The sequence below is a fragment of the Diceros bicornis genome, chromosome 2, assembly GCF_020826845.1.
Source record: "Diceros bicornis minor isolate mBicDic1 chromosome 2, mDicBic1.mat.cur, whole genome shotgun sequence".
Taxonomy (NCBI): Eukaryota; Metazoa; Chordata; class Mammalia; order Perissodactyla; family Rhinocerotidae; genus Diceros; species Diceros bicornis.
In genome coordinates, this window is record NC_080741.1 from 18,255,388 (window position 1) to 18,277,275 (window position 21,888).

Here is a 21,888-nt window from a genome sequence, read left to right on the forward strand (position 1 = left end):
AATCAGGGAGTGTGATACCTCCAGCTTTGTTCTTTTTTCTCAGGATTCCTTTAGCTATTCGGGGTCTTTTGTTGTTCTATATAAATTTTAGGATTCTTTGTTCTATTTCTGTGAAAAATGTTGTTGGAACTTTGATAGGGATTGCATTGAATCTATAGATTGCTTTAGGAAGTATGGACATCTTAACTATGTTAATTCTTCCAATCCAAGAGCACAGAATATCTTTCCATTTCTTTGTGTCTTCTTCAGTTTCTTTCAGCAATGTTTTATAGTTTTCCGTGTATAGTTCTTTCACCTCTTTGGTTAAGTTTATGCCTAGGTATTTTATTCTTTTTGTTGCAATTGTAAGAAGCAACTCTTCTGTCTGGTTTAGGTCTTTGTATCCCAAGGAAGTGTGGTTCTCTCTGTTCATTAATTGATTGATCCAGTAAGTATTTACTGAGCTCTCATGGAGGCTCGGTTGGGCCCACTGGGTCCTGTTGTGCCAAGCCCTGGCTTAACTGCTGGAGCGGCAGGGAACAAACAGGCACTTTTTCCTGCCCTCAGGGAGTTTATAGTCTGCTTGGGCAAGAGAGGTGTTAAATAAGAAGCCCCTGCTGGAGTGGAGGCTTCGTGAGGGTGGGTGTTTTTATCTGTTACGTTCACTGCTGCATCCCCAGCACCCAGCACAGTACCTGGCATGTAATAGACACTTAATAAATATTTGTTGAATGACTAAACAAATAAATGAGTTAAATGGAAAAATAGAAAAGTAAAATTATAGTAAGTGCTCTGAAGAAAAATGATGATCTTTGCCCTAAATTCTAACTTCAACTCTAGAGCAGGGTTAATATCTCCATAACTAATCTTACTTGCTTATGAAAATCAAATGAAGTCATTTATTTAGAGTGATTTTAAACTGTTAAGTGCTAGCAAATGTACATTTTTATCTCATTTTCCACCTCCTGTGATGTAACTATGTAGATACTGATTTAATAGGTGTCGGGGGAGATCTCCATCTGCTCCCTGCTTCTCTCATAGCAGTAAGTCTGGGATTTCAAAGAAGGTTTGTTCTGACCGCTTAACATAGTGCTTTGCTGATCGTAGGGATCCAGTAAATATCTGCTGAATGAATGAAAAATTGACGTGGATGTACTCATAACATCTTTGCCTGTGTGCCCGCCCAGTGTTTTCAAGAATTCTGAGGTGGTACAAGAGTGCCACCTACTGTTCAGTTACTGGAGAGAAACACAATAACTAGTAAATAATTTGGGGTCTGGGCATTTATTCAACCATCAGTATATTGGAGGTAATATTTAAGTAGTACTCTCACATATATTATACAACTTGAGCGTCACACAAATTCTGGGGTGGTGGGTAAGTCTTCTTAATCCCATTTTATGGGTAAGTTGAAGTCCTTTATTCCACTCCCTTTGGGGATGGTAATGCTTCTCTTCCCTCCCCATTATTGAATCTTGGACTGTTAACAACATTGGTTTCTAGTCTGATCTTTGAGTAGTACTCAGAACTCCAAAAACAGGTGTCCTATGGTTTCTTATCATTCTAAAGATTGGGGATGCATAATATTAGCAATAATAAAAATAATTAGAAACAGTAATTTGTAGATGTATGTTTGAGGACAAGGCACTGTCCTAAATGCTTTACTTACATATTTGTCATGTAATCCTTTTAGCAATGTTGCAGGAGGTAATGTTATGCTCATTTTATCCATGAGGAATTTGAGGCTGCAGAAGCGTTAGTTTGCCTGAGATCATACAGCTAGTAAATGGCAGTGCTGGCAGTTTTGATTTCAAGGGTTATGCTCTTCATCTCTTCACTGTACTGCTCCATACCCACTACATGTGTAGACTCATATAGATCAATTCTTGAATAGCAGCTTTTAGTCATTACATATTTTTTTTAATTACCAGGATTTGAAAATATAGATCTCTTGTGTGGAGTGTGGTCAGTCAAATGACTTTGCATATTTAGGAAAGTTGGGAGCCTCTGATTGGACTCTGCTGATCCTGTAGCTAAGGGAGGCATGGAAAGCCGGTCCTGAGGGTCCGGGATAACTTCCTCCCATCTGATTTCACTCTTCATGCTGAATTTCTATGCTTCACCTCACTGCTGCAGAATTCAAGGGCTGAGGCAGGGAAACTGGAATGTGCCCAAGGGTGACCTGGGATGAGGTTGTTACCCACTGAAAAGACAAAAATACACATTTGAGGGGCATTAATTTGTAGTGATTTTGAATACAGGGTTAGCAGTTATTTGAGCCTACCATCTTCTGGGTCTCCTGTATTATTTAAAGAATATGGTGTAATGGAATGCTTCAAGTACTAGAGATTTCTGATAAGTTCTAAAAAGGTGGGATTGGGGAAGAAGCAAAATGCATGTGCTTAAACAAACTTGAACCACATATGATACCCTTCCCAAGCTTTGAGCTTGTCAGCATCTTCCCACACCTGTAGGCTCTTTGATTTTGGACCATCATTAAAAGAGGCCTGTCTTTCTACTCCTTTTCTTAAAAGCAGTCTAATTGAATGGCTTGGGCTCTTTCCCTAAGAGATGATACATAATTGTTCCCTAACGTATGGTTATGTGAGGTTCAGGATTGCTATCTACGGTGTCTGAGGACTAGCCACTACATTTCTGAATGACTTTGGTAAGATGAACCTGCTTGATGATTGTGGAGATAGAAAGGAAAGAATAAATAGAGCTTTACATTATGAGGTAGATTAAAATTTCACTATGGAACATTTGTGATGGAGATCCATGCATTATTGTGATCTCCATCAGGATTTTAAGCTGGTTATAACAGCTATATGCATTTTGTATGTATGGGAAAAGGAAATTTCTCATTGAAGCTGACTTGCCAAATATTTCTCTCTTAAAAATTGTTTGCAGCATCAGTGCCAGCAGTAGTTCCCAAGGGCTGTCTCAGCCATCTACCCAGACGACTCAGTATCTGAGAGCCGACACGCCCAACAATGCAACTCCTATCACCAGTAAGAGTTAATTTAATTCTAAAAATGATTTACTCAAGTTGTCTGTGGTCTGTCAGTGGTCCTGTGTGATTAGATACTTGTGGGACATGTGTACCATACTGTGTACCTAGTGTCTAACTTGCAGAATTAGGCTTGATCTTCAACTTTGCTTTCTAGAGCATTGAATGAAACATTCTAAAATCGGAGTATTAAAAATAAAATCTAAGTTTAATTGCTAGAATTAATTTTGGGAGATTTCCCTAGATTAATTACATTAAAAGGGCTACTGAATCACTTCTACAAAAATTCAGAAGGAAGATTTTCAGGTAGTTAGATAAAATAAGCCATTGAGCTGAATGAAGACAGAGACTTGGATTTTAATGAATTGTTTGATGGTCTTATGGGCTATGTTAAGGACTTTACATTGTTTTCTAATCATAATAGGAAGCTAGCTGCCATTAGAATTGAGAGCATGGGATCTGATTTCCTTTTTTTGGGACAGGATTTTGATGAAAGTTTTTACAGGGTAATATGTAGATGTTTGTGGAAAGATAATCATTCTTAGAGTATAATTTAGACTTAATGAGGAATCAGTCATCACACAAATAATAAACATATCATCGGGATGAAGAGTGGGCCGTGAGTCAGGGCTTGACTCAGTGGGGCCATTGCTTAGTTAGGTTCTTGTAGGCAGTTTGCTGTTATCTTCCTTGGGCTGACATTTATTGTTTAGTAAACTAAGATTAAGAATATCTGTCCTTCACCCAGTGCCCTGTTGTGGTCTTTAAATACTGTTTCGCATTAGAAAGAACCAGGATTCTTCAGAGAAATGGATGATTCCAGGACTGGGTCTGGAGGGTACAAGATAAACCTGTGAAATGTTGCTGAGCCAAAAATTAAGGAAGCTGCTAAGGAATTGAAGAGCTCCCAAAGATGGGGCCATTTGAGCATCAAAAAGAATAACGACTGCACTGGATTGAAACGTAAAATGTGTAAAAATCCTTGAGTTTATAATGATACTTTTAAAAAAAATTGAGCATTGTAAGAGGCAGCTAAGGCACCAGCAACTGGCTGCATGAACTGTATTTCAGGGTAACCAGATAGTGCTGGTTGATGAGGGAGAGTGTTTCTTTACAGAAGAATCTCAGTAATAAATATGGAAGGAATGATAGAATTAGAAAACATATTTGCAACCCCTAATAAAATATTTGAATCAGGAAAAGATCATCAGTGTTTAAAACTGTACAAACAAAGGGAAATGGGGAACTTTGCCATTTGAGGATCAGACTGTCACCGCCTGAATCCACTAATGAAACCTAGCATCACTAATAGTAGGACAACTAGATGTTTTGTACTCCCACATGTGATGTGCCACCCAGGGAGTAGTCCTGTCTCCCCCTCCCTTCCAGGAGTTAACCTGGATCTAATCAAGGCTGTGGGACTGACTGACAGTTTATAAGAAGTACAGGGGTAGAGGAACAAGTTAAATGATACTCAGAGAAGCAGATGCCAGACATTCTCCAGGATAACTGACCGAGTTTCTTCAGTGAGACAGTGGCAAGAAAAAGAAAAGGGGAGGAGGGGGCGCTCTAGATTAAAAGAAATCATAACAGCAGTTAGCATCACCAACGACAAAAGAAAGAAATATATGCTCTTCAGAAAATAAGATGGATGTGAAAGTAAATCAAGCTGTTCAGAAGAAACACATCATTGCTTTTAATGTTTAGATGTCAAGTTTTGCTCGTTAGAGTCAATTCTTGATTGTGGCTGTAACCTTAAAGAGGTAGATAATTCAATTATTATATATGCTAAAAGCAGAAAACTTTTTTTTTTTTAAGTCAGTGGAAATACAATTATTTATTTTAAAAATTTTTTAGTTACTGTCAGTAAGAAATTTACTTGTTTTTGTGGGCATTACCTTAAGGAGAGAGATAATTCATTTATTATGTATGATAAAAACTTTTTAAAAACTCAATGAAAATATATTTGTTTATAAATAAAAAAAGGAAAAGAAAAGAGTAGAAAAAATAGTTGAAGACATAATGGCCAAGGATTTTCCACAATAACAAAACACAACAGACCACAGATCCATGAAACTCCGAGAACTCCAGGTGGGATTAAGCATATACAAATACTTGCATATACTCACACACCTAGACATATCACGTCAAACTGCTGATCAATGGAATCAGGTGTTGTCAGCCTAATCCATCCATTATAAAGTTCCCCAAAGCCTTTCATGTAGTTCTAGCAGCCACTGATGATCATTTTCTAGGTCCACTAATTCCTTAGGGATTTTTCTTCCCAATATCTACCAAAACAAATAAACCATTAGAGATACCATTCCAATTTCTACTTGGTAACACTGGATCTTCCTTTTAGTCCAACATTTTTTACTTGGAATGAAAATTGTAATTTATGGCTAGAAATTTTGTGTTTGCTGTCATTGTATAAGAATCAATGGGAATTAAGGGAATTCAAAAACAAATAGGAATCTCACAGTGGTGTGACTAGGCTGTATGAATAGCAGAATGATTAAAAAACATCTCTTCATTGGAAAAGTTCCTTTGTTAGGAGAGTACATTATAAAATCTTTTTGGAGAAAAATAGTCCATAAGAGGGATTAAATTAAATTCTGTGAGTAAAAGCTTTGTTTCATTTGGCTGAAAGGCAGTCGAAGTGGTGGTAATGGTAATATTAATTTTAGTGTTTCTTGTTTTAAATCTGCATTTTAAGATTTTGGGGTAGGTGGAAAGTGTTTCTCTAAAACTTAGTATGGCCTTCATAAGTACTTCTCCCTGTTCATGTGTGTACCTTTTTCTGTTTATGATCTTTACATTCATTCCTTCCTGTGACTCGAGTCCTGAGGTTCTAACTGAACTAGTTGACCCTGATGCCGTAGTAAGGGTATTTATGTTTCTTGGTTTGGCTTTGTTGGCTCCTCAGGTTATCCTACTTTGCGGATAGAGAAGAACGACCTGAGAAGTGTCACTCTTTTGGAGGCCAAAGCCAAGGTGAAGGATATAGCAATCTCCAGGGAGAGGATAACTCTAAAAGATGTACTCCAAGAAGGTATTTACTATCTCAAAATGTTTTTCAAGGAAGATTTAATGTTAGCACTATAAAAATTTTTTTGTTTCAAATTTTAAGAATTTCATTTCGTTTTGTGTCTTGGGATAGAAAGCCGTGCACAGTTTATTTCCTTTATAACTGATTTTCATTTTCCCTTTCTTTAGATCTTTAATTTGCTTTCACATGGCTTTGGTGCAATTTTGTGATTTTCAAGTGTATGAAAGCATATATATTAGTATTTGTTACCCTTAAGTGTATTTTCTGTGTAGTTCTTGTTTAAAGATGATCACTGCCTAGCAGGCCTCTTTGAAATATTCTCACTAATTTTCTCTGTGACAGACAGTGTGGGGTTCTAGCAGAAGGAGCACGTGTGGGCTTTGGCATTCCAGTCCCAGTCTCACGATTTGTTACCTGTGTGACCTTGGAGAAATCACTTAATGTCTTCCATGTCCAGTTTCCTCTTCTGTAAATTTGGACTACATTGTCTACTCTTTGACTAGTTATGAAGATTAGAGAAAATGATGTACACTAAATGAACTAACACGTAAGACATATTTGATAGAGTTTAGGACCCTTCCCTTCCTCAATTGCTGCTCCTTGCTTTCTTTCTTGAATTTTAGGGCGTTGATTGGAGAGATGCTGAAAGAGGAGAACAGAAATTAATAACAAAATACTTCATTGAACTTTTCCAGTTGTTAAATAGAGAATTACCTTTTCCCCCTTCCATACCTGAGTTTGGAGTGTGTTTTGGGTGTGTATGAGTCTTTCCGAGTTCAGCTGTTGTTTGGGATGCGTGTAGGTCAGTCACAGCTAAGTGAGGGGCTTGAACTGTCCCCAGTGGCAAATAGTAATTAACAGAAGCAGATTTTTTTTTTTTTTTGTCTGTTTTTGAATGTATGAGGAGAGTCCATTTTTCTCCTTTGTCATTGCTTTCTAAGCCTAGAAACTCATACATGCCTGTATGGACACCCCATTACTGTTCTCCAGTGCTCCTGGCTGTATCATAGGTTTATTTAGGATAATTCAGAAAGAATTCTCATATACTTAGTTTAAATATGGTATTTCTAAAAGCAAGTTATTTCATAATTATGAAGAACTTCTAATAGTCATTAAAAAACAAAGATTTGGGTCTTTTTGCTCTAGGACTAGAGTGATGTTGTCGATCACATAGGCCCTTGTTATATTTATTTTGAGTTATATCATGCCAGAAAGTTTTTTGTGCTTATAATTTTGTGAAGGTTATCATATGATCCTATTAATTATTATTTTTCTTTTTAGGTACTTTTGGGCGTATTTTCCATGGGATTTTAGTAGATGAAAAAGATCCAAATAAAGAAAAACAAGCATTTGTAAAAACAGTTAAAGGTAGGGGTTTTTCCCCGTATTGTTTCCGTAATGCTTTCCTAAGGTGGCTCATGCCAGCAAAATTCTGTCTCAGATTCTTAGTGTGTGCCAGACCTTTAAATCAGTCCGTGTTAATTGAGCTCATATGAAGCTAACTTTTTAGGAGACTTGGGTTGTTCTCATTAGGTATAGAAAACAGAAGTCTAATAATTTAAGACATTAAACGTTTGTTAGATATTACTCAGGCTTCTAGTTAAACTGCATCCACTTGACTTCATTGTTGCTATCTCTATTACTGTGTTTTTCCTAGGTTAAAATTCTTTGATTTTTCCCTCTTAAAAAACATTACTAGTTTTCCCTGTTCTCCACCCCCCCATTACTGAGAGACTGAGAACTATAAAGAAAAAAAAAATGACCCCAAGACCCACAGTACCTGGTGTGAACAGCCACTGTTTACCTTCCTCCCATTCCCCACCCCCCCTTTTTTTTGCTATTACATATAATGTTGCAGAAAATATCCGTGTGTGTGTGTGTGTGTATTTCTTGGTATAGTTTTGCAGGTACAGCCATAGTTGGACTTGCTGCCCCAAGAGGTGTTTAGTGTTTACGTTTAAAATTTTCATAGATATTGTCAGATTGTTTTCTAAAAGGTAGCACTGGTTTATGTTTTCATGAACATAATATTTATTTTCACATATTCTCCTTTGGGAGAAATGTGATGCCTAATTTTTCACTTACTGATTTATGTAAATTTTTCAGTTAAGAGATTCTCTATCAAAATATACTAGAATATTATTTATATATGGCTTCTTCCCTAATACTGGTAAATTAGCAAGACCTTTTAAAATATTACAGTTTTAATTATTTATAATTGATGTTTGTAAAAGGTTAAATAATTCTTAGTTTAAGTCTATGTGTTCTTTTTAAGAGAAAGAAAAATGTGGTAATTGATAGGGTGCTTAATGTCTGACAGTGTCTGATATAGGTTGATATGACAAGATATTAATTTTGGAAAAACAAATTTAGCATTTTGAATGCAGAAATTGAGGGAAAAATTAAATTCAGTTTTATGAGTAGGAGGTGACACTTTTATGAAGCATTTAAAGTTAATGTATAAGAACTTATGTTTCTAAATTTACTTAACAGAATTCATGGAAAGTATGAAGGATTTATGTTTATTGTTTCTAAAAAGTTGGATTATGCTAATCTAACAAAAAATCTTTGGAATTTGATTTCTTTTAATTTAGCAAAATTGCTTGGTTAAGAATGCTACACACACACACACACACACACACACACACACACACACACCTTTTATCTTTTCTAAACAAATGGTTTAACGTGCTATTTATTGTATTGACCCACCTCTCCTAACCCCAAAATACTTTTAAAGGCTAATATTTAGGTTACGTCCCAGTGGGTTTTGTGACTAGTTTTGACGGATGTTTTACATATTACTTTTTGTAAATGTGAAATTTGAACCCTGGGCTTAATAACTTCTGCCTTTTGTTACACTTTCCCCATTTTCTTAAGGAAACATTTCCCCGTAATTCTAATATTTATTCTGGGGTTTGTAAATATTCTATGGACAGTTTAGAACTGGGCTATTATTACTTTGTTCTGAATGAATCTTGAATTAGCCAAAGACGTTTCTTCACAGAATTGGGTTGATTTGTGGTTGTAAGAGGGGAAAGAAGGAAATACTAGTGATAAGAAAATACAATGTAGATACTGGGACTGTTTCACAAGATAAGATTTCTCTTCCCGTATACACTTGTAGTGTAGTCGCTTGGTTGTTTCTACGCCTTACCACTGTAATTAAAATGTTCTCTCTGAGCTAGACGGAAACAAGAGAAAGCACAGTGAGTCCTTAGCCGAGATATGGTCTTGGTTTGCATGGGAAACAGAGAGGAAGTACATTGACCACAGTCCTTGCCTCGAAATTGTTAGAGAGAGAACTCCACGTGATTATCTCTGAGATTTATTCTCTTGGAATGTTATTTTTGTTTACTTAATTTGAAGCTACATAGAGCTGACAAGGTTCTTTCACAAATCTGTGTGCTTAATACATGCTGCACAATTAGAAGTGCAGCTTAAAGTGCAAAAAATAAGTTTTTAAAAGATCATTGACCTTTGCCTTTAGGCATAAGCAGGAAATTGGAGTTTGGCTTCTTAAAAAATTCATAATTTTGCATAGAGAGTTAATGGATATTCCAATAAAAATTTCCGGTGATTGAAATTAGGGATCTGAATTTCACACAGTGAATACTGTGAAATTGAATTCCATAAAATAATTAATTCGAGGTTATTGGTATTAAGTTATTTTCTTTTATAGCTGCTAATTTTTTGCAATTTGGAAATGTGTTTTTTTGTCATTTTGTTCTTTAGCTTTTAGAGTGTAAATTATTTTATAGTATTCTTTCCAAATGTATACATCTTGAAAATAGACCTTTCTGTAAAATTAAAAGACTTAGCCTAGACTAGAAAAGGAATCCAGGAAAATGATTTTTTCTTACTATATGGATAAAAATTTTTTTTCTCCAATTCAGAATTTTCTTAGATCATCATCCAATTCAAGTGTCCCTTGCTTAATAGAACATGCTTATCAAAGTTAAGAACCTGAAAAAAATTATGCGTAAGACGACGCATCCTAAAATTACCTTTTGTTTTGCTTGGGTCTCCGTACCAGTTGACGGGAAGGTAAACTGTTACTAACAGGATGCGGACCCCCAACTATTACTAGTTTTCAATCCTAAAAAGATCCTTCCAGCCCCCAAATAGTACTGGCCATAATTTCATTAAAATTATTTAGATTACAGAAAGAGTCATAAAGGCACATGCTGCCATTTACTAGATGATCCTAAATTTTAAGCTATTTTTAGACAACTAGAGTTTATTCCAGCAGACATTGGTGTGAAGCACCTTTTCCAGAGAGGTACCCAGTGTTTCAAGTCCTTGGCTGTTTGTCCACCCGTTTCACGTTCACATCTCACATTCACAAAAGTCTTAACTAAGCAAAGCTGTCTGGAAAGGGGACACTACTAACAAGTAGTCGAAGAGGGAGTGATTCCACTGGTTAGACTTGGAAGGAAATGAATTTTTCAGTTTCTCAGCTTCGACAGCTCCACTTTTAAGAGTGAATGTGACGCATAACCATAGTGCCTGAGTTCAGTGGTCTGGATTTTACTGTTGGTTCAGCATTTTACTAGGTAGGGCTGGGATGTACGTCTTGGCTTTGCCAATCTTTATATCTTTTTCTCAATCTCATTGCATTGATCAGAAGCTTTATAAATTATTATCACTATTTTTGTTGTTGACGTACAGATTAGTTATTGGTTTCTTTGAAAGTGTTTTAAGGATACAATGTACTCTTAATTTTGTTTTTGACGTCTAAAAACCATTTTTTAAAAAATTAAAGCTCATTTTCAATTTTCTAATGAAAATAGACTGTTCACTTAATGGAACTGTTCTTTTCAAACAGTGGAGAAAATCCTCTATACTATTGAGATAGTGGTCCCTGTAGGAAGAGAAATCCTTGTAGATTTGTGCAAATATTTGGTGGTTTAAAATTCTTTTGGAGGTGTAGACTGAAGATACTGGTAAATTGCATTATCATGTTTTTGTTTCAAAAACATTGAACTAAAAGTCAATTTTAGTTTTCTTTTGTTACTTTGGACCAAAAACCATGAGTTCAGAAGCTAATAATAAAATGGAATAACTATACTAATTTTGACTATTATAGGAAAATTAAATTTTTTTCCTACTAATTTGTTATTAGTTGTTTTTGTTTGTTTTTAACTAAAGAGAGGTAAGAAGAAGAAAACAGTAAAATGGGCCACAATCTCCAGTCAGAACTCCTGTGGTCATTTTTTTATAATTGTATGTTTGTAAGGCTGCAAAGTGTAAACAGGACAGAAAGGTACAAAATGTAAATTCTTCCATCTCTAAAAGTAACCACCATAAACAATTTATGGTTCTCTCCATGAGTAAGAAAAAAATGCACCCAAGTATATCTAATTTTTCATATAATTTTGTTTTTAAAACGCAACTGATCACACAAACATAGTTTGCACCTTGCTTTTAAAATTTAATATATTTTGGAGATCTTCCTCTGTTAGTACGTATAGACCTAAATCTTATTTTTTTAAGGTAGCCACACAGTATTCTGATGTGCTAATTTAACTAGTTCTCTGCTGATGGGCGCTTTGGTTGTTCTGAGTTTTTTACTGTTACAATGGAACAGTATTCTTGTTACATTATCTATAGATGAGCTCCTGCAAACGTATCTGTGGAGTAGGACCCTTACTGGTGGGACTGATGATGGAAGGGGTATACGCATTTAAAATGTTGTTAGGTCTTGCTCCCTGGTGCTGTTGATGAGCGTGCTTCCTCACTCTTGCCCAGACTGGCAGGTAGCTGACTTTTTTGTTTCTTCCAATCTGACAGGGAAAATGGCATCTCCTAGTTTAATTTGCATTTCTTTGCTTAAGAGTGAGGCTGAAAGTCATTTTGTAATTTTGTTGGTCATTTGTGTTTCTCTTTTCAGTAAACTGTGTGTTTATATCTTTTGCCTCTTTTTCAATTTTTTTTTTCTTATTGATTTGTATGAACTCTTTAAAGAAGGGGGAAAAATGAAATTAGCCGTTTATATGCCTTGTGTTTTGTGGATATTTTTCCAATCTGTTATTACTTTTTCTATTTTGTTTATGGAACCTTACTTAATTTCTAATTTTTATGTAGTCAAATTTATCTTAATGGCTTGTGTTAATGTTGATCTATTCAATGAGACTCTACCTATTGTAATAGAATTTTAGGCTAGACCTTTTTAGGTTTACCGGTAACTTATAATGAAAATTTACCTTATAGTCTGAGATAAGTATTTACTGATAGTAGAATATATTCATATCATATATATAGTATTATCATTCAAGATGATGTCTTTTTCTTTATATAGATCAAGCTTCTGAAATTCAGGTGACAATGATGCTCACTGAAAGTTGTAAGCTGCGAGGTCTTCATCACAGGTGAGAGGAGAAACCGTCCAACGTTTAAGTGTTAAGCGTGGTAACGCTGTGTGCTACATCTTTATTTTAAGAACGTTGTGGTGTGTTCTGAATTGAAAGCTTTTTCAAATAGCTCAATTTTTCTTCTCAATATAAAAGTGAAATGCATGCTCATTGCACAAAATTCGAAAACATAATAAAGTATAAAGAAGAAAATAAAGAAGAGTGTGTAAGCCCATATCTGGATAATCATAACTAAGCTTTGGAGAAAGAGTTTTTACATATTTATGTACATATTTCTCTTTTAAAAAATAGGATAATGATATATATATATGCTAAAAAATATTTGTTATGAAATTTTTGGACATACAGAATGCCAAAGACAAGAACAATTAATAAACACCAATAAGCTCACCTTCTAAATTCAATGATAGTTAACATTTTGCCATTTTTTCTTTGTGTGTGTATATGTGTGTATGTATATATGTGTATCTATCTATCATCTATCTAGATAGATGATAGATTTTTGTGTATGGAAATATTTTAAAGTAAATTGGGCATCTCAACACTTTCAATGCATTTACCAAAAAAATCAGGGTATTTTTCTATGTGACCACAATACCATTATCTTTAACAGGGTTAACAAGCTTCTCGATATAACAAAACAATGCATCTGCAGGGCCAGCCTGGTGGCATAGTGGTTAAGTTCACATGCTCTGCTTCAGTGGCCCGGGGTTCGCAGGTTCAGGTCCCAGTTGCAGACCTGCGCACCGCTTATCAAGCCATGCCGTGGCAGCATCCCACGTATAAAGTAGAGGAAGTTGGGCACAGATATTAGCCCAGGGTCAGTCTTGCTCAGCAAAAAGAGGAGGATTGGCAACAGATGTTAGCTCAGGGCTAATCTTCCTCACCAAAAAAAAAAAAAAAAAAGAAAGGAAAAAACAATGTATGTAACTTTTCATGTAAGTAACTGTAAATTCTTGTGTACATTTAAAAAGGCTACATAGTATTTCGTTGGTTGGATGCACCACATTTTATTTAGCTACTCCCTCATCATTAGGTCATAGTATGATTTAAAAAAATACTTGTAGTTCTTTTAAAAAAAGCTTGGTATCAGTCCTCTTCACAGAGCTATAAATTCTACCTTCCGGACCAAAAAGGGCTTAAATATGCAGCAGTATCAATATTGGGGCAAGGTTTTTTTTTTTTTAAAAGCACCATATAGAGTCAGCTTAATTTGTATGCCTACTAAAAATTTGGTCACATATGTTTAAAAAATAGAATGGTGACCATCTCTGTTGGAAGATATTTATGGACTTCTGAAGAGGAAAAAAAGAAAGTGATGCATGCAAAAGGCATCACTTATTTTAATTTCTCTGTACTTTGAGCAGTTACTTGAGTTCTGCCAAAAAATAAGATAACCATGCAGAGTTTTATTTTTGAATTTTGTTTATACTTTGGTTCATATTTAAAAGAATTTGAGAACCTAAAAAGAAGGCAGCTATAGTAAGATCAATAAAATGGTAATGAAAATGAAACTGAGTTTTTGGCATTGTAATGGTAGACAAGAAAACAAGCCAATAGTAAGGAGACAAATGTTTTTGCTGTGTTTGAACGTGAAATAGCTCTTAGTTTCTGGGCAAGCAAGGCTGAAGGAAACCTTAAAAGTTGATAAATCTCAGTATTAGAAGGGAAAGAAACATAGAGGTCCCTTGGGGGAGAAAAAGTTTCTAGTTTCAAATTCTGAGGCACATGTCTCATTAGGTTTATCATATACTTGGGACATTGATTAATATTATAAACAGATATATTTTTTAATTTTGTTGAAAGTGGAAAAGCCAGGGACCTTTGAAAAAATTGAACACACAGTATTGAGGGACTAAAGATGTCTCTTTGAGGGATTAAAGTCATGTGGTTTAAGCATGTTACCTTCCATTGGCCTGATTCAGTCCAAGAATGGAACTCCTCATTTGCAGAGGAATGGATGGATAACTCATCTATTAGACTATATTTTCTCCAAAACACATTTTGTTTCCTCTGGGTAACGAGACAAAAACTGGGTAATGATCAGTTCGAAATGTCTTTTTTGACAGTGTTGGGAGTGCTTGATGTTCTGGTATGCTGAGTCTAGGGAGAAGAGCCAAAAGTGTTTAATACTAGTATGTAATAGTACTTAGGTACCTAGCTAGAATTCTTACCCTGATGCAAGGTCTGTACCACTTCTGCACAGAAGTGGGTGGCAAGGATAAATGTAGACGAAGCCAGGATTTCCCAAAAAGCAGTTTTATAGCCACTGTAGCCCAAAGATGCTTTGGCTGAAAAATGTTCAGAGCAAGCAGTTGCAGCATTTTTTCATATGGCTTTAAGCTGTAGGATTTTCCAGCATCCTACCAGGATGAATTAGCAGCCCCAGGATACCCTTAAGTGGTAGAACGGGATGACATACTGAATGGAGTTTATACTGGACGTTCAGTGATTGGGGAAAGTCTTCTAAAGGCAGGTTATAGTTGGGCATGGTTAATTGTTCTTCCTGGCTGTAAAGTGAAGCCAGGACTCCTGGTTTTTAATGAGCAAAACACATTGCCAGTATGTAGAAAGTATGTTCTTTCCATTCGCTGTAGCAGTGTGTTTCGTTTTTAAGGGGACTAGGGCCTACCACACATTTCTTTTTGACTCCTGATGTCTAAACTATTCATGGTTGTGTATATGCATTTTTTTGTTCATTCTGTCATTCTAATTCATTAAGTGCCCATTTTGCAGTTGGAACTCTGCTAGACATGAGGGATAAAAATGAAATAATGATCTTCAGTGATCGTATCGTAGGGTCTATCAAGCAAACTAAATACGCTCAGCAAGAAATGACACCTGGTTTCAGATTTGACCTTTTTTTTAACTGGTTGTGGTATGTAATTCCACATGTAAAATGTGTATTTCATGTTTTAACATTCCATGATTAAGAGTTGTAAAGTGTTGAAATATTTTAAAGCATTTTGAAATTCTTTCTTTTCATTCCTTTTTCCACTGGAATTTCTGAGAATAAGCTTTATTATAAATTAAAGTAGCTATATAAATGAAAGGTAGCTGTCAATCACTTTACATCAGAAGTACTTCCTATCAAAGTGCCCTGGAGCTGTCGAGTGGTTTGACTCTGCATTGGCCGGGGGGTGCCTGATGTCCGGCACTCCTGTGCCGAATGCCTCACAGCTCCCACTCTGCAAGCACGCCCCGCAGGGCTGAGTACTGGATGCAGTTCTTGTTTCATGTCCCCACAGAACCTACACTTCCTCTACCTTACTCTTCTCTGCAGCACCTGCATCCGCTCTCATCCACTCTTGTTACAGATTCCAGACCTTCCTCTTTATCCTCTTTTCCTTTGTAAAATGGGCAGAGTGAAGACCAGCCATTTGTACTTTGAAACATGTTCATGCAGCTTCCTACCTCTGCTAGAGGGCTTTTATTCCTCTGGTGATAGAATAAGTGATTTGATCTCATCCAGAAAACTTATTCTGCCTGGATAAAATGCCTTTAACTCTGCTCTGTGACTTTCAGTCATGAGGAAAGGAGCAGAGACATAATTTGGGGGAGATGGTTAAAGAGATTGGGCAACTCTTCACATTACCCCTGAAATCATGGTATGCTCAGTGACACCTGAGTGCAGACCTGCTGTCTTCCTTTTAGTGTGCATGGGACTTGGTGTGAAAAGAGGCTCTGTCATCTCCCCTGTACTCCCTCCTGCTCCCCTGGGAGGAAATGTCCAGTGGTCCAGGGCAAAGCTCAAAGGTTTTGAAATCAGATGAAGATTTGAATTTTTATCTCCACATTCTTGCTGTTTGTCCTTGGCAGATTACCGAACCTCTCTCCGCATGGGTTTTCTCACCCGTAAAGGAGGACTAATCGTCACTGCCACTCTTAGGCTGTGAGGCATGCAGAAGCCTTACAGAGAGGTTACCTTGTACAGGTGTCCTGATCTCTGAGTCCTCATTTCCTTGGCTCCTTGGGGACAGTGCTTCCCTGTTAGTAACTCCTGCACAGCACGAGGGGAGCCTGCAGCTTTCCCTTCTGCACTGTTAGGCCAGAACTGTGTGATTCTGGTTTTAAAAGAGGTACATGCTCAATTGAGACAATTTAGGAAATACAGAAAAGTAAGGTGGAAGTAATCTAAAGTCCCACAACTGAAAGACAGCAACTCTTAACTCTTGGCATACTTGTGTGCAGAGTTTTATTTCTTTCTCCATATTTGTTATTATTCTGTAAATATTTGTGAATTTTGTATCCTCTTTTCCTATAAGATAAGCTTTCACTTATATTCTCTTAACATCTCTTTGTGAGAATTTAATTGTTATATACTATCCTATTATTTGGGTGTACTCTTTCCTTACTTTTGGACCTTCAAGTTGTTTGTAACTTTTTGCCGTTAATATTGCATTAATATTGCATTAACTATCCTTGTTCATATAGCCTTTTTATGTTTAGTGTTATTTCCTTATTAAATAGGCTTAGAGGCAGAATTTACTAAGTTAACGCATAGGAAGGTTTTTAAGGCCATGTTATATTTGTTATTTATGAAATATTTATTAAGTGCTTATTTTCTATGGCACAGAATACAAAGCATTGGGTATAAAAATAAGAGTTCATGTTAATTTTTGCCTTCCAAGAATTTTGAGCTTAGTGGGGAAAATGAGGTAATTATGTAAAAAGTTACATAACTTTGGGAAAAATTAACACTTATTTCCAGATACCAGTGGAAGAGCTGTCATTAGGCAATAGGATGAAAGTATTTATGCGTGCCATGAAAATTAAAAAAGGAACAAGATTGTTTACTATATGCTTGGCCTTATTTTGCACATCGTAGCAACGTTTTATGGTTGGTGGGATCCCCATGTTAGAGGTATGGGAACTAAGGCCAAGAGAGATGGTGTCTTGACGTGAGTACAGCCATGTTTGGCCGCTCCATTGACCTACAGCCACCAGCACAAAAAGAAATACAAAGCTGCTTTCTGTGTGGTGGGAACTGGCCTTTTCCCGGGAACTGGCCTTTCTCCCACGGAGAGAGTTGCAAATTGTAACATTTCAAGGCTCTTGGAGCGTCGTAGCACGGGATGGACTGGCCATCTGTGCCGGGCTGGGACGATAACCAAAGAGAACAATGCACGTACACAACTACTGGGCTGGGACGTTAGCCAGGGGGCTCAATGCACGTACGCCACTGATAACCATTTTGTGCATGGGAACACTAAATGCTTGCTCTGCAAACTCTGTAATTGCTTACTCTAAAAATTACTGATGGTATAAAAACTGCTGGAAACTGAGCCCTGGTGAGAGTTCCACCTGTGGAAGGGACACCTTGCCCAGGACGTATGATCCTTGCCCAGCCGCGTCGATTGACAGGACTCTCCCGGCAGTGGGGCGAGGATGTTGTGAGTAACTGATTTGATGTAAAGTAATTGATTTGATATAAAGTAATTGATTTGATGTGTTCTCTTTTCGGTCAACCTGATGTTTCTCTTTCCGGTTGATTTGTGTCATTTCTCTTCAGCTGATGTGGGTGTTTTCCCTTTCCAGTCGGGCTGATGTTTTTTCCCTCTTAATATTTGACCTATTTAGATCTGTTTGCAGACTGTCGCCTTTACTATCCTCTATATAATAAAATATACCTTCAGTCCATTTGTTTGGACTGAAAAGTGTCTTTTACGTCTCCAATCGAATCCCCAAACCTCTCATAACATAATTGGCGCTGTGAGCAGAATTCGATTAAGGAGATGGCTTTCCTGTTCAAACAAAGGGTAACTGAAGCCAAGGTGGAAGAGATCCCAGGATGGGAAGACCCTCCCTTTTGCACTCTGGCTGGGGAGTGGGCTCATAGGTCAGGATTATGTGAATCTTGGGATGTTCGTCTGCAAGATATGAATCATTGGATGTGACCAAAACTTTGCAGACAGTAGGAAAAAAGAGATAATATTTCTTTTCTGGCACGGCGAGGTTAATGTTTATTGACTGCTTATCGTCGGACTATGAAAGATAGGGATAAAATACAAGGGAGAATGTACTCTTAAAAAAAAAAGTTTCAAATTTACAGTCCCGGCTGATGTCACCCAAAATAGAAACTCTTTCCTTGCCGTGAGCCTGGCATTCTAGTTTTATTTGGCCCCTCTTAAGTGACAAATAGAGAGCCTAAATATGTATCCAATAATAATTTGGCGAGCCAGCCGGGAGGCTCTTTGTCCATGGCTCGGTGGGCCCGGGCCGGATGGGATGTCCTGGAAAACAGTCCAACAGCTGCCTAGGTGATTTGCCCTAGGGACTGCTCCCAGTGCTTTCCATCTGACCCGGCACCGCTGACCCTGGGCACATTTTTCTTATGACAGGGAAACAGGCTCTAAAATTATTTGTTTGTTTGCCTGTTTGTTTGTTTTTGCTTACATCAACAACTCCCTTCCCCTCCATCTGGAGTCCTGTCTCTTTAAGAGGCAGGGCTATCCCTACTGGAGTGGGAATAATTGTAGGACTTTTACCCGGAATCTGTTAGATGCATCTATCTGTTCTGTTTGGGATCCCATTTAACTGTCTATTCTGTATGTTTGTAATTTTGAAGGGGGGAAGTTCCATCTGTCCCCAAGGAGAGCCCTCTGGGCCACCTCTTGGCTAAACGGGCTATATTCAGCTAGGAGCCCATATCCAAAAAGATAGGTTTTTTATTGTAACACCACATTGCCACAATATTCCATAGACTCCAGAGAGGAAAAGTGACCAAAATGGGGCAATTTCAATTTACCAAAACTGATGTATTTGCTTATACAATTGGAAAAAGCCAGCTAAAAAGTTAAACCACTAGTGGGAAGCCTATTTTAATCTTTTGAGGTTTTTAAACAAAATCAGGAATACTACATTGCCTCTTTAAGAAAAAATAATTAAGCAATTAAACATGCCAGCAGCCTAAGCTGAATTTGCTGCTCCCCTCCCCTCTCTTGCTGAGCTTCCCCGCTTCAACTCCCCCGGAATTCCTGATCTAAAATTAAGCAAATAAAAATAAATAAACTTTTAAAGTAATTTGAAATTGGGATGATTATTCTGGAGAATCTGTTTCAGATGAGTTCACCTTAAGGGTCACCCTTAAAAGAGAGGATTCAAAACCTCTCACGATGAAATGCAATCTTTAATTAATACACAGAGACTTCTAAAAGACGAAGTTATTTCAAAAACAGCTTCCAAAATCTTTTTGGTAACTTGAAGCTTTAGAGTTTTGCTAAATTAAGTTGATAAAAATTTATTGAGTCTCTGGTCATTCCCACATAAGATAAAACATTAAAAATTGGTTACTAAGCATAGATTTGTCTGCCTTTGGTTTCTTATCTCAGAAAAACTGAGAGATGCTTACATTAAATGATAAACATGTTATGTACATGTAGAGAAATTTTCTATGAGAAAGTACACATTTCTGGAAAGTCTGTATACAAAAAAAACAAAAGGTATGTTGTCCATAAAGAAGGTATAAAAAATAGAGATATTTATGTTTGTTTTGTTAAGAAAAATAAATTTGTCCTAAAGTACTAAAAAAAGAAAAAAGGCGTAAGACAAATTCTAAATGTAAAAAATAAGTGACAGAAGGTTTGTAAAAGTAAAGCCCTGAGGAGTTTTGCACATGATCAAGTTGGCTAAAGTAAGCTGATAAAAAATTAAAATTTGGCTTTGTCTCTTATAAAGGTAATTTTCTTAAACTTTTAGTCTACTCTTTATATAGAGATTAAAAGGTGTTCTTTTGAGTAAGTCTATGTAAAAGACAAAACACCTATGTTTTGTTAAAATAATTTCCTATGTTCAAAAGGACTGAAGTCTCTCCCTTAAGGTTTTTGTTTTTGTTTTTTGACTGTTTTAACTCTCTGTTTGCCTTTAACTGTTTCTGTTATCAATTTGATTAAATAAATAACTAGGCATTATTTCCTATTTGACCAAGTGTTTTAAAATCTTTTGATATTTTTGATAAACTTCTGCCGAAATTAAAGTTTTTTTAACTTAAAAAAAAATTACAAAAAGGACATATGATTATGATGCCAAAATACAATTGTTACTGTATTTCATGTTGATGCTCACAGTTCTATAATTTCTACAAAACAAAAGTATAACTCTTATGCTGATCGGCTGGTACGAAGTCATGCAACACACAACCCAGGCTTAGCACAATGAATCCACGAAAAGAGTGGACACTTGGGAGAATAAACTTCATACAGGTGGGCAAAACAAAGGGGAATCCTTGTCACCCATGATGATATTGCCACTTCAGTAAAACAATGTCAGTTATGCCAACAGTTAAATAAACGGGGAGTTCCACACCCCTACCAAGGTCATATCCAAAAGGGATTATTTCCCACTCATACCTGGCAAATAGATTTTATTGGACCATTGCCAAATTCTTGTGGATATACTTATGCCTGCACTGCTGTTGATACATATTCTGGTTATTTATTGGCTATGCCAGCTAAAGTGGCCACCCAACAGAGTGCCATAAAATTATTAGATATAATTAAGTTATATTATGAAACACCAAGGCAAATTCAGAGTGACAACGGTTCCCACTTTACAGGTAAGTTGATTCAAACTTACACCAAGGAAAATTATATAAAATGGATTTATCATATACCTTATTACCCCCAAGCTGCAGGCCTCATAAAACAAATAAATGGATTGCTTAAACAACAATTGAGGAAACTTGGTCATGGCTCATTAAAGGGGTGACACAACCATCTAAGTACTGCTCTAAATATGTTAAATAACAGGCCACTAGGCCCTAATGAGACTCCTCTGTCAAGGTTGTTACCAGCAAAGATTACAGAAGTGGCAGCCGCCACCCATGAGCTTATGACCTTAACCTATTGGCCCCTGACTCAGTCTGCTAAACCGCCTTTTCGTGCCCCGGCCGAAGAGGCTGGATTGGATTTATCTACTGTTCATTCTATTCAATTGCCCCCTAAGAAGCAGTCTATAGTCCCTACTGGGATAGGGGTACAATTTCCCAAAAATACCTTTGGTTTGTTAAAAGGACGCTCTGGACTGGCAGCAAAAGGTATTGATGTACTGGGAGGAGTCATTGATCCAGATTACCAAAAAAAAACAAAATTTATATTATATAATGGTAGTGACACAGTACTAACTGTAGAGTCTGGAGAACGAGTGGGACAATTATTGGTGCTTCCCCTCTTGACTCCAAATGTGTCACAAGGACAGCCTCCAAGTGAATTAACTAAAAGAGGAATACAAGGATTTGGGTCTACAAATGGATGGAAACCTGGAGCAAAAGTGTGGGTGACAATCCATCCAATGCAGCTCCCCGTGCCGCAGAAGTAGTGGCCCAAGGGCCCACTGCAACACTCATAGTTATGTATCCAGGAAATGAACAGTTATATCATGTTTCTAAAAATTCTGTTTCTTTGCGTAAATAGATACTCCTGCTGTGTTCACTATGCTGTGCTACACCTCCATGTCTGCTGCAGACCTACACACAGAGG

The 21,888-nt window shown here is 36.8% G+C and overlaps 1 protein-coding gene across 1 annotated transcript in view; it reads left to right on the top strand.

Annotated features, from left to right (window-relative positions):
- The window catches only part of RYK (receptor like tyrosine kinase), a 102,546-nt gene that overhangs the window by 55,975 nt on the left and 24,683 nt on the right, over window positions 1-21,888 (top strand). Inside the window, exons 7-10 of the mRNA XM_058552871.1 lie at window positions 2,890-2,990; window positions 5,916-6,041; window positions 7,320-7,406; window positions 12,340-12,409. Coding sequence (XP_058408854.1) covers window positions 2,890-2,990; window positions 5,916-6,041; window positions 7,320-7,406; window positions 12,340-12,409 — 384 coding nt within the window. The remainder of the gene's footprint in view (window positions 1-2,889; window positions 2,991-5,915; window positions 6,042-7,319; window positions 7,407-12,339; window positions 12,410-21,888) is intronic.